Source organism: Lytechinus pictus, unplaced genomic scaffold (genome assembly GCF_037042905.1).
Source record: "Lytechinus pictus isolate F3 Inbred unplaced genomic scaffold, Lp3.0 scaffold_19, whole genome shotgun sequence".
Lineage (NCBI taxonomy): Eukaryota > Metazoa > Echinodermata > Echinoidea > Temnopleuroida > Toxopneustidae > Lytechinus > Lytechinus pictus.
In genome coordinates this window covers 14,103,946-14,118,389 of record NW_026974140.1, presented here as the reverse complement: position 1 = coordinate 14,118,389, position 14,444 = coordinate 14,103,946, and the positions used below count along the sequence as shown (strand labels likewise).

General features: G+C 34.2%; 1 protein-coding gene across 1 annotated transcript; it reads right to left on the bottom strand.

Annotated features, from left to right (window-relative positions):
• Window positions 1-787: 787 nt before the first annotated feature.
• Window positions 788-10,410, bottom strand: LOC129259949 (inverted formin-2-like). The gene is made up of 2 exons (XM_054898064.2): window positions 10,312-10,410; window positions 788-6,139 (listed from the first exon to the last, which is right to left on the bottom strand). The coding sequence occupies exon 2, from the start codon at window positions 5,924-5,926 to the stop codon at window positions 5,480-5,482; it is 447 nt and encodes a 148-aa protein (XP_054754039.2). The 5' UTR covers window positions 5,927-6,139; window positions 10,312-10,410; the 3' UTR covers window positions 788-5,479.
• Between the last annotated feature and the right edge of the window lie 4,034 nt (window positions 10,411-14,444).

The window sequence follows — 14,444 nt, the reverse complement described above, 5'->3', positions numbered from 1 at the left end:
ACTTACACAACAAACTTTCTAAATTAAATTACACTGTCATAGATGCATATATAGTTTTATATACTACACCATTTTCTGAGTAAATCTTACTTTTTAATATATTTTTTTACCCATCTTTATGCCTTGTCTTTTTTTACAATGGATGTAACCAGGTGTGTCCAATCACGAAGGGAGCTGTAATGCAGTATAAAAGTAGCTCACTTATTTATAGGTATGCATTGATATTTTCCTAATTTTACAGGTCACAGGCTTATGCTATAGGTGATACACAGGTTGCCAATACATATGTAATCACAGTATATTAGTAAATCAATACATGGCTTGACCCACTGACCCATAATTCAAAGCCCAAAATAGACTTTTAAATCTGTACATTGATTGATCATATGATCTGCTCAGCAATGAGGCTAATTATCACAATTCAATATTTCACTTCTTTTCATCTTCTGGGCTTCCTGCTTTGACCTTCACTTTGTAGGAGGATTTATTGAGAAGTCGAACAGGGAATTTTTTTCATTACATTTCAATGGAGATAATAACTGTATCAATCAGGGAGACATTGTATGCAAGTTCAAGATTTTGCTTCAAGATGGGAAACTTATCTGTCTGATTTCATGATTTAAGTACCGTATGAAAAAATAAAAAAATATGTTTCTCAGTACACACAAAAATAACACCGCATTAAATTTGTAATTCATTCATGGAATATTTTCTCAAACTTATAAGGGGGCTTCTGAACAGACATAATAATCACAGAACTTTGACAAATCTATTCATTCTTTATTTTGATAACTTCTTTTGTTTAAACTTGTACATCGTTCCCCACTTTGATCACAAATTTCAAGAGATAACAGTCTGGATATCTAACAGTAACAGATATAAACTTTCATTCTTCTGATTATTATACCTATTTGTTGTCATTCGTCTTGGTTACCTTGATAATTTCATTGAGCAATTTTTTAATATTCATGAACCCATGTTTATTTTGATTCAAATGCATGCCAATGTATGCTATCCAAAATAAAAATTCAAATTCAGGTCTACTTGTATTCAGCTCTAGGTCTACTTAAAAATGCAAAGTACTGTGTAAATCAGTCATGTTGTTAAGGAAATATATCACAATTTGAGTATAGAAGCAGCATCATCAAACCAAATTCATAAAAGGTTAATACGATAAAAGCTGAAAGTAACAGAGTGCTTGGCGAACAGAAAATTTATTTTCATTCACCAATTTATCAGCGATATCATTATGATGAGTGTGACCTTTCAGTAGCTTCATTCCATTTCCTTGTCAAAACAAGCAAAACAAAAAACAATGCAAAACATTTTCACAATCCTTGAAATGAAGGAACATTATTTCAAGACATTGAAATTATGAATTGAACTGAAAAGCAGATCAAATATTTGGAAAGAGAAGGGGAAAGGGCAAAACAAAAGTCAAGGGGCAAAAAAGGAATACCAGCTGTTGTTATTTAGGGTGTCATATCTACACATAAAAACTCATTATCCTTATTAAAGCTATTAAAACAAACATTATTTCTGCACATTATGAGGGGATGAAAGAAACAGGTCATATTGTCCTCAGCAAAAACATTATGCAGGATTAAGGCCTACAATAAAACTGGTGAAATAGCAAGAAAAGTCAAAAGATTGACTGAATCCACAATAATGAACAATTCGCAATAAAATAATTAAACAACTCAAATAAACTCATTGTCAGCAGGGAGACTACTGGCAGCTGCTTTATTTTTAAACATTAAAGTACGTCTTAAATATAAAAGGTATCACTTCATGCAAGCAATGTAGCTGCACAGATTATATACTTCAATGTAGATGGCATTAAACTATTAATTCTAAAAGCAGATTCATATAAAAATGCATGAAATAAATATGGCACAAATCATGCCAAAAATATTTCATTGTCAAGTTGTATACATATGACAAAATTGCTTTGCTTGACAAAAACAACCAACTGAGAGCAAGAATCTTTAAAGTACAGTTATGTAGAGAAAAAAAATTATTAGCTTACAATTGGGAGTAGTATTACATGTAGATTATTTAGTTTTAAAATATGATGTTGTCTGAACTACAATTAACTAATTAGCAAGGTTAGAAATTTGTTCATATTTAAATGCTTTGGACAATTACATTATCAACTTTAATTAACTGTTGTGCATACATACTATTATAGAGTATTAAAACATAACTTTGCAATCTCAGTTCCCCTAGTTTTAATTTTGGGGTTTGTGCATAGACCTTGTATTGTTCGTAAAATTACAAGAAGAAAAATATAACAGCCATGAACGGTAATTCGATTTATATAACATAATGTTTAAAATATAATGTAAATCATTTAAATATCACTCAAAATGGTATAATTTTTAGAATTCTCGTACATTATTCAATGAACCACTGTCTTTTGCCTTGAAATTAAGGTTGGAATAATAATTTGTGCAACAAACACATCTCATCTCCATCAAAGCCCCAAGGCCCCCCCCCCCCCGCACTAAAAAAAAGGATACAAAATAACCCCTAGAGCAGTGAATAGTACCAAAATTAGATATCGCTTCACATCAAACTGTGAAAACTACTTGTTCATTAGTGTTAGTGAAGATTGTTAGAGCTAAAGGCTACTATGTTCATACAAATCAGTTCCTTTGTAATCTTGAAAATTGTCTCACATTTCAAACACATAAAAAAATGTAGAAAGATCTTGTAATGTTTCTCTCAAATCTCAACTGTCATCATTCACGTTTGAGATAAAGGCAAATAGGTGATAGAGGTTTTGTTAAAGGCAATCTGTGCATGCAAAATATCGTCTACAAAGTATATTCTTGAAAGACTGCTGCAAGAATAGCAAAGAAAAACAAGATCATCCCAGAGACAACACAATTCTTGCATTCTGAAAATATTTTGATATGCTGAAACACAGTAGTTGTACTAATATCTATGCCCTTTTTCAGCAGTTTTACTTTTAACTTGCAAGAATATATGCAAAAATTTGCAATTGAAATCATTTTGACATTCTCTTTAAAAGCCTACCAATGTCATTACAAAATGGCAAATACAAACTTACCTTCTGTGGGCAATTTGTGAGGGCAATATTCAAAGAAATGAAACAACAGTATTTTTACATCTGATAAGATAGCTAAATATTGTGAAATAGTTTCTAGCATTTTACAGTATTGGAGAAAACCTTAATAATACAACATCACACTGTCAAAATGTTACACAATGTAAAGGATATTATGCATGTTGGCTGGGTAAATAATGTTAAATCCTGTGTAAATATTACGTGACATTGTGATAATTTTACCCCTGAAACATTTTTTTCAATCTGATATTTTACCAAACAATCATTCATGTTCCTATTTTGCTCAATGTTGGTCAAAATTTTACTCAACATTTTAATAGTTCTTGTACAAAGATCTTGGGAGTGAATCCCGGTGGAAAAACCACTATCATGTTAGAGACCTTAGTTCTGCCAGGTTCGGCATTGGTCTTCAGAACTGATAGAATAGTCGATGACATGTAGGCATTTAGAGTGCATCATTATGTCAAAGTCTATTCAGGATGATACACATCTGAGGATGATATTCATAAACATATCAATGTATCACTTAAGCGTGATGAGCTACCCCTTCTCATGTATCTGGGAATCGACTCTGATATTCCCAGCGCACCAACTACTTGGGTTTCAATCTGAGGAGTAAAAGAGGTATTGGTATACACAAAGCACAGGTGAGCACTCAAAGCCCCTGTTCACATTCAAAAGATAATTTGCAATGACAAACTTTGTGATAACTTTAAAGACATCAATTAACTTTTTAGCAGTCACAGTCAACTCAACTTCCAAAACATTATGCTAAGTCTAACTTAGAAATTTATTTGTCATTCATAACATAATGCAAAAGTATGTTTTTTAAATTTTGGTTCAAAACTTAGTTTTAGATTCTTGATTTGATCCATTACAGCATAAATTACATGTTTGAAGGACGTCCACAGACATACGGGGGTTGAAATAAATCTTTGCAATATGCAAATAAGAACACAAAAATCACATTTTGTAGGAGTTCTCATTAAAATGACAATTTCTTGAAAAAGAAATGAAATTACATTTTCATTGTGATGATGACAATGAACGTGATTTGTATTTGACAGAAGAAAGACAGGTGAACTATGTATCTGAGATAAGGCTATGGAAGCCAAAATGGAATCGTCTCCTTTCCTATCTCATTTCTTATTAAACATCATGAGTTAAACATCTCATTGACAAAAAATAGAAATAACATCCCCCTTATCTTACTGCTGATGTAAACACAATTAAATTTGTCTTTTGGAATGGCACTAGTTATCTTATATATTTGGTTTTAAAAAATATGTCTGCGACTGAATGTATTTGGAATAAATTTGTAATGAATTTGCTCAATTGAAAAAGAATCACAAGACTAGGAATTATAGCAAAGTCACCCCATTGGTCACAAGACACCATGGGAAATAAAACATATTATAAAAGTCAATTAGATTGGACCATATTTTTTGTAAATTTGGATCAAAGTTGTTTCCAGGAATAATGCATTGACTTGAATCTGCTGACAATATTTTCAGAGGGTGTAACAATTGCTCATACTTTTGTTTTGAAACTGAACAATCACTGTGATATATTGGCACAAAGATTGGAAAGACAAAATTTAATAACCTGTGTTTACCAAGAAAATTATATCCCACAGTATTCATGAACATACAAAGGCCTGGTCTAGCTAGAGGGTATACAGGCAACGATAATGGTTTGTAGTCTGAAAAAAGCCAATTTAATTCTCCTGTGAAATTCTTTTCTTGTTTGACAAACCTCTATGGAGCTGATTCCTTTTTGAAAACTCGCAAAGTTATTTTCTTTTCATTTGTTAGTGAATAAGATTGAATGAAGTATAATATTAAGTGCTGGGTGGGGCTTATTCATTGGTAAGTTTCCTATTGACCTACACCTGCTTAATATACATTATGTTTGGTCTGATCCCACATGGTCTATTCCTACAAGTAGTTCATCTACCAAAACCATTTGGCCTAATTGCCATTTAGCCTATTCCATTTAAGCTCATCTCAAGTTACCCATTCTGTCTAATATCCACTTGGTCTAATACACCACTTAGTCTACATGGTTAGATGGTCTTTTTATTAAAACCTAATTTTATTCCACAAAGTAACAAATAATATGTAGAATATCAGTGTAAAGTTGACTATCTGGCCATTAGATTAAACAAGAATTAGACTAACTGGGCAAAAGACAAAGTTTATGGTAGACCAAATGGAAATTAGACCAATTTAAGAGTAGGCCATAAGAGTTTCTTACATGTGGTATTAGATGGACTGCTTGTAGAACAAGTGAATATAAACCCATTCATTTATGTAGTGTTACCAAGTTTAGAAAGCTTTGTAACCAAGATAAACATTTAATGATAAAATCTAGAGTGAAAGAACATTAGGAATTCTCACCTCTAGCTAGTTTCCGGGTGAAGTCCACACTCTCAATCAGGAAATCCATGCCAGTTTTGGAGTTCATCACCGCCTTGATGCACCCTACGATCTCCACCTGGAGGTATGCATCCGCGAAGCTCATACCGCGATCTGAGAGCCGCTCCACCACATCCAGGAGCACCCCTAGTCCATCCAGCTCCAGGAACCCCTCCAGCCATTCCGTGGAGCTTGTCTGGATCCTCCTCTTCAGTCCTGTGTAGTTGTTGATTGAGGGAATCCTTAGGAGCTGGATACACAGCTCTGGTTCACTGTTCTCCAGGCTGCTGGCTCCAGGACCATCCTCTCCGCTGCTGTTCCCGGCTCCATCCTCGCTATGGACCGACCTGGAACTCTTTGCAGTCTGGATCTTTCCAAGGTTCTTCCTTGCAATCCCTGACCACTTCTTCAACATGATTCTTTCTCAAATGTCCTTCTTCAAAACAAGTTTTTTTCCATTGAAACCTGTAATTTGTAAAGTTCTTTGATTTCTTTCCATCTATAGTTTTAATATTAGCAACTTGATACTGTCCCTTGATTCATTAAACAGTGTGTTGATGATTCAGTCACTTTGCCTGATGTTACATAGTATCAGCCTTCCAGAACCCCAAGGATTTTCAGTGTTAATCTGCAATGATACCAAAAAAATGCATACATGTAATTTGATTTGTATGTTTATTCCACACAGAAGCAAATTGTACCTAAAACAGATCATGGATTTATAGTCAATGTTATGACAAGCTATAAAGGTTGATGACACTTGCATTATCGCTGTATTTACCAATTTATCACCTATCTGACTTCTGGGGACAACACCAGTACATGAGGTTTCTCAGCAACCATTCAGTTTCTGTCTATTATCAATATAATGGGATTAGTTCATTGCATGTAAGAAGAAAATCATTTGCAACGATGATTCACCATTCATACAGACACATGAAGGATGAAGTATAATGTTGTTTTGCTGGAAGAATGGAATTTAAATGACTTTTCTTACTCACCCACACAGCTTACCCTTTGAACCCCAATAAAGTAACAAAAATGCACCTTTTTTTTAAAGCATTTAACCAATGATCCATACATCCCAGACATTGTTTACATTCACAACTTAGTCTGATTAAAGTACCCCCCCCCCATCCAGCTTTCAACATAATCCACTGATTTCTGAATCATCTTTTTTGCAATTATACCGTCCAATATATAGCTTGTTTTAATGACTTCATGTAAAGTGTCACATGTTTCTTTGGAATGTCCACATATTTCATTTCTAAGTTTAGTTTGGTGTAGTTTCAAATAGGAAATGGATAGAACTTGACATACATTTATCATAAATCAAACTGCTAATGGCATGCATGCATAATGTATGACATGAATTAATCTAGACCACTAACTTTTGGAAAAGATAAATGATACAATGTGTCATTTATCAAATTTTTGAATGAAAAATCAATTTTAAAAATCCCTTTAGAAACTCTCCTGTGATGAAATTGAAATGAAAGCATGGACCTACATTATAGGTCCATGATCAAAGTAAGGCCTTTTGCATCTACAGAAAAAGCATAATTTGCAGCACAGTTCATGAAAGTTTGATGAATTACTTTTTCACTCTCACCTCGGTGGAAAATGGTGACAATGTCTGAATTCTGAAATTCAATTGGCTATCTAGTTAAGGTCCACTTTAAAGTGAAAGGTTACGATATGGAATGAAGAGTATGATAATGATACTTGGTGATTAGAAATCATTAACTAATAACTTTGCAAAAGTGTAAATTTCATCATCAAATAATATGCATGTTGACAGGTAAACAGCCACACAAAAGCGTGTCACTAGCAAATATTCACTAGTCAAATCAAGTATATCTGCAAATATGATATGCCAGTGATCATGTGGGCGTGTCTGTCTTGTGTAAACTACTCAGTTGCGTAAAATTCATTTCAGGTTGAAGGATTCGAGAGTTGTTCGCTAGTCGATCAAATGAAGCATGGACTAATGCCATGATTTTTCCCTCCTTATCTCCCATTAAAATATCTGACTGGAGAAGTAAGCTATAGTGCTGCAAGTTTGCAATGAAAAAATGGAAATTCAGCATCTTTAAACAAATCAGACATCATTTCTATCTAGTGACAACAAAATAGCTTCACATTGGTTTGCATTGATAGCTTGAATAATATCATCCTTTTAAATGTGAAGGACCTATAGTGCCTACAAGCAAAGAGGTACTTGAGTCAAAACAATAAGGAAAACATCAGTTTTAACATGGATGTATTTCAATAAGTAGGGTCCATGGTTATAATGAATTCTGCACAGTTTGTGTAGTTCACTCTGGAGTGTTGGGGGAAACAAAGTTTTTATGGAATAAGGAAAGGCCCGTCAGTATGCCCCCCCCCCCCCACCCAACAAATGAAAATTTGCTTATCTTTTTATCATTTCACTTTAGATAGAACATTACATCATCTATCTTTTAAAAATTAAAACTTTTGAGGGTGTAAGTCCCTCATTACACCCAAACATAAATCATTGGGCAAGGCTTAAAACTTAACAAAAATTTAATCCTCAATTGCCATACAAAAATGAAATATATATATGTAACATTTTTTCTGCCTGCAAATGATAAACTGCACAAACCGGATTATTTATTCAAAACTGCATTAATCAAAGAATATCTTACAATTTGTAAATCATTTTAATTATGTTTAAAAAAATATAATAAAATTGACATTTTAATATTTTCTATTTTTGGGGATATATCTCTGACAGGTGAATGTCTCCCTCAATATTAAAGTGGTTTGTGAACAATGAATCATTCTTTATTATGCATTTCCCCATTATAAGTCTATCAGTGTAACTGATTATCTATCATTTTTGCTCTATTTGTCTCTGAAAGACACAGAAATTACTTGACTATTGCTTTATGTCTAGAATATTGTCCAATTCATTTCCTAAAGAAACATGGGTACTGCTCATTGAGTTTTAAATCATACAAAATTATAGACAAAATATTTACGTATTATAACACCTCCACATTTTTTTGGAAATCCTCTGTTTTGACAATTCTCAGTGAGTCAACATCTACACACCAAGACTAAGAAATATCCGGTTTATAATTCGATTATATGTCATAATATTACAACCAACAGGTATTTCCTTTCAAGAAGTATTGAGATATCACTGTTCCTCATAACACCTTGTGTGGTTTGGAGAGGAAATCCAACATAATAAAGTGCCTTCCTGTATATCATAGTTTAGTGTCATAGATGTCGCTTAGTGTCTCTATCAAAATGAAACTGATGTTAATCATCAGTGAACTTGGGTATTTTTTGTGTTGAATGGAACATATTTTCTGATATTTGTGAAAAATATATGATATAAGTATATAGTAGCTTGAAGCAAGTTTGAAATTGAATTCACAAGTTCTTCAATATTCCAACTTTTCTTTTTACTATAATATGGAAAACACATAACTGAATATCCAGTTTTGAAACAAAAAGGGTCATGATTATCAAAAGTTGAAATGATCTATTGAAATTGTCAATGCAACTTTCATTCTTGTTCAAATGTATATGATCAAATATCACTTATTGCATTTAACTTTAGATACAAATGTATCTTTTAAGCAAACCGACACATAGCTTTTTTTATCCTTTAAAGCTTGCTTTGATAATGGAGACATTTCACTTAATAGCTGAGTGCGACACCAACAAAAAGAGAAACGTGCAAATATGCTCTACATCTACAAAAATGTGAGTTTATGTTAAGCCGGAAATATACAAGTTAAATCTGTCAGAGTCAACAAACTCTATTCAAATTATGCATGATCTAGAACTGGTTTGTACATAGACAAAACAGACAGCACAGATCTTATTCAAAATGTGGCTCTTTTCTCTTCCCAAGAAGCAAACAAGTATTTTTGCTCAACAAAACCTTATTGTCTGAAAACTGACTTAATGGGATATAAAGAAAGTTTTTCTTCATTTTTATTATCTGCTATGTCTGGAAGTTTCCAAAATTTCATTTCCCTCTTTCCTTCTATTTTTGTGCAAAAAAAAATGTATGTCCATGGTATGTCTATGCTAATAATAGCCTTTAGAATTTTAGAACCTTAACATCAAAATAACAACAAATAATAATGAAATATGTCAACTCCTATGAGGCTATGATTAAAAAAATAATAACATGAAGATATAGTTTGCCTAGTGGATGTGAGCAACATCAAATTCAAACTTCTAACCTGTTTTACATGTTTATGATGTACGGTAGGTCTAAGTGCACAACTAATCTGACAGTAACTTTAGATCACTGTTGAAAATATAATGGATGGATAAATGGTATTTATTAAAATAAAATCCAATTCACAGCCAAAGGCTGAATTACATGGCTTGTACAGAGTAAAATTACAATATACAAATACAATTACAAACAGACAGATATCTAATAAATATATCAATGTATAATAAAGGGAAGGGGGATACAGAGAGAAAGGTATACAAAGAGTTATAACGTCATAAAGGAGAAAGGGAGATTAGGAAAATAACTTTTCTCAGTCAAACTCTAAACTTGCAGTATATGAATATTACAAGTTCACAACTAAACAATCTTACAGTACTTTTAGATCAATTATAGAAAGAGTAATTCTGGCATTTTCTCGATCAAACTTCACAACTCTTGTACAGGTAGGCTCTATAAAGTCCACAACAATTTAATGGTACGCTGTCCTTTTCGTTAATTAGGTCTGGCAACTGCTACAATAATACATAACAAGTTTTTCAAGTGACTGAAGTAAAGATTTTTCTTTCTCTTACCTAATAAAAGACTATCCCAACTTGTTATGAATCATATTCCACATGACATCCACAGCACTGACCATGGAACCACTGTCTGGACTCACCCCTCTGAATTGAAAAGAACTTCTTCAAGGGAAGCGATTACGCCACTGTGCACCAAAGCACTGTGCACCAAAGCGCATGGCTTCACACAGGGCATGTGTCCTGAAGCGGTTTTATTGTCGCTTTCTCTCTTTAAAGTTCTCCTTTTCAAAAATACCCAACAATAGGGGGTTAGTCACTCGACCCTGGTAAATCCTTTCAGTGGTAGTTCAAAGGACACTCAATTTTCAGGATTTGGTTCATGCTTGATCAATACAAAATAAATTGGACAGAACAGAACATCGACATGGTGAGATGCCATAGTTAACCTCAACAAGTGGAACGCCTCTGGCAGTCTCGCCTGCATTACGCAATTTAATATAGCAGCAGTGCTAACTTTGAAAACTACTATTAAATAATCATTCACAAAAACACCATTCATATAATGACATAATACCACGTTCATTGACCATAATTGACATTTGAACGGTGACTTAAGACTTGTCAACTACACCCATGTCCACATGTCATTCACTCTATCCATAAACTTTCAAAGTTATGATGGCAATTCAACAATTACCCCAACATGGCCTAAGTTTATTGACCTTAACTGACCTTTGACCTTGGTTTTGTGACCTGAAACTCACAGGGGATGTTCAGTGATACTTGATTACTCTTATATCCCAAGTTGTATGAACTAGATCTATAAACTTTCAGAGTTAGGATGGTAATTCAACAAATACCCCTAACACGGCCAAAGTTCATTGACCTTTAATGACCTTTGACCATGGTCATGTGACCTGAAACTCGTACAGGATGCTCAGTGATACTTGATTACTCTTATGTCCAAGTTTTATGAACTAGATCCATAAATTTTCAAAGTTATGATGGTAATTCAACAAATACCCCCAACTTGGCCAAAGTTCATTGACCCTAAATGACCTTTGACCTTGGTCACGTGACCTGAAACTCAGGCAGGATGTTCACTAATACTTGATTAACCTTATGCCCAAGTTTCATGAACTAGGTCCATATACTTTCTAAGTTATGATGTAATTTCAAAAACTTAACCTTAGGTTAAGATTTTGAAAATAATTCTCCCAACATGGTCTAAGTTCATTGACCCTAAATGACCTTTGACCTTGGTCATGTGACCTGAAACTCAGGCAGGATATTTAGTAATACTTGATTAAGCTTATGTCCAAGTTTCATGAACTAGGTCCATACACTTTCTAAGTTATGATGTAATTTCAAAAACTTAACCTTAGGTTAAGATTTGATGTTGACGCCGCCGCCGCCGCCGTCGGAAAAGCGGCGCCTATAGTCTCGCTCTGCTATGCAGGCGAGACAAAAAGTGGTCATTGTAAAGTATGATTACTTTGGTCAATTTTTCAAACTCCTCTCAGAAACATCCAAACAATTTTTTTTCTTTGGTATACAAAAACATCTGTAAATAGGTGGGTTTGTCCAAAACAGATATTGCTATTAGACACATTGGTAAGCTCTAATCTCGAAAATGTTTAAGAAGATCTCAAAAGAACAGAGGGGTGATTGTCTAAAAGGAAAAATATACTTTTTTAAAGGACTCATGAAAGCTTATGTTATAAGCTATGTAATAGTGAATTTCTTAATAATCCATGAACTTTCTGAGTGATATAGACTTTGTTTGCATTTCTTCCAAATCAATATTAGACAATAGGCCTGTTAAAATGTATGGGCCAATGCCATTTCCTCCTTATTCCATCAGGACTAAGAATTATCAATTTTCATTTCAAAATTAAATACTTGCAGATTTTCTAATTCTAGATGTCAATCACAGTCACACTCACAGCATGACAATAGTGTGATCAGTTTTCACGAATGGCACCAGGACAAAATCTCAATTAAAAAAAACTGTGAAAATATGTATGCCAGGTTGAAACCAACGTATCCATCAGCTAGCTTTAGGGTTAATAACATGTTAACTTCTCTTTTGTCTCATCCCTTGCATATCCTGTCCACTGCCTTTAATACATGCCTGTCCCAGAAACAAATCACAATCTTACAAATTACCATGGCTACTAATAAACTTTGAATGATTTCAAATTGATGTGTTTTTCTACATCAAATCAATACTCCCTTCATGTTATTTCTATATTACAAGCTGAACATACATGTATGCCTTTTAGCTCCTCCCCATCATGTCTCTTTGTTTGCTTTCTATTAGTTTGTAAAATTTGTATGGCAACTTCTAAGCACAATAACTTTTTGCCCAAACAATTCTTGAAATTGCACCTGTCTAACTCCTGTCTGAAGCTACTTTATTCACTTCAAATCTCTTTTCAGTATCCACAAAGTTTTAAGAGCGCAAACAATAAATTCAAACTGAGCAAACAGTGAGAAGAATACAGCGCAAAGTATTCCTCCATATTGAAATACGAAAAAAAAATATTCAAAAGCTTCACTGAATCCTAGAGAAATCTCATACATGTATATAATCTGTTAACAAATACATAAGGAATTTTATGCGAGACTGAAATCAAATTTCATAGAATATTTGAAAACAGTAGTCATCCCCAAATCAATTTATTTTTTCCTAGCTGTTTATACATAAGTGTATTTATTTTCTAAAGCCTCTCACATGACTGAGATAATTTCAATTAGAAATATATGGGGAGTGAACCTGTTGTGTCATTCCCCCTACTTGAATAGTCATGAATTTGCATAATCATGCATAATCTATATATGCAGACACCTCATCTTCAAGCACAGTTTCTAATTCTTCACCATAGAAAAGGTGTGTACATGTAGCTTTGAGGTACTTTCTTCTGACCATAAATTGCAACATTGTTGCTCCTAAGTAGTTATAATTAACAATTGATGGGAACATGTGTGCCAATAACATGGAACTAATTGACAATTAATATCAATGGTCGGTAACTGGCCTTGCCTTTGATTGAGCTCACGTTTCAAGATTATGCATGTGTGCATATCCTTCTTAGCGGCAGCATGATACTTCAAAGCTTACAAGCTTTCTTCAGAAAAAAAATGAATTCATCAAACATCTTCATATGTTGTTGATAACTTATCCTGGATAATGTCGATCAGTCATTTTCTTTGACTTTCAAAATGTTTCCTCCTACTCCTTCTCCTTCTTCCTCTCCTCCTCCATCTCTTTCTTCTCTTTCCGAATCACCTTGCCCTTTCGTCTCAATCCAGTTTCATACCTCATTACCCCATTTTGGATTGCCCATGGTTTTTACTCTTTCTAACCTGAACCATGGAGCTGTAATAGCTCTATGCCTGAACTGTATTTCCCTATGACCTACATGACCAAATTCTGCAGACGTGCTGAATCATTTATTGATTAAAATGTGGAATGCCATCATGTCATCTGAAGTTTGACAAAATAAAAGTCAAGTCTGCATGCCAATGTCTGCCACCAATTTGGCCCAAGATTATAGGAGGAGCTTATTACACTGATCTACATGTAGGCTTGCCATCCTGGTTCCAAACAAAACAATGCCAATGTTTTCAGCAGGCGGTTTCAAACCGCCTCGATCACAAGAATCCCCGTTAAATTACGAGAACATTTTTAGGCTAAAAAATACCCATTAATTATTCCTGCATTCACACCGCCCCGAAACATACCCTTCGGGATAAATTCCTGTAGTTAGGAGCATGCGCAGTATGGTCTAATAAGCAGGCAAGGCGCGAGATTCAAAACCACTAGCCCTGCAGCCACCCACGGCGCCCGCGCCCAACGACACGCTGGGCTAAAAGTTCCCGTAAATTGCTTTCACATTGCCAAAACACCTGCGACCTTGGAAAAATCCCAGCGAAAGTTCTCGTGATTTCGCCAAGTACCTACTATTTAGCGGGTATTTTCTTTCGGGGAAATTACGTGTAGTTTGCTTTCACATTACCAAAATACCTGGTATTTTCTGATCGGGGTAAATTTCCCGATCAGAGAATATCTGGAACTGACGAACTTCGAGGCGGTCTGAAACCACCTAGCCTTGGTGTGGAAGATGTCCAAAGTTTAATCCAATTACAAAATATTGATTTGAAGAAAGTAGTTTGACAGTTAA

Bases quoted from the DNA above. Each gene is read 5' to 3' on its own strand.
- LOC129259949 (XM_054898064.2), bottom strand. From the start codon at position 5,926: ATGTTGAAGAAGTGGTCAGGGATTGCAAGGAAGAACCTTGGAAAGATC.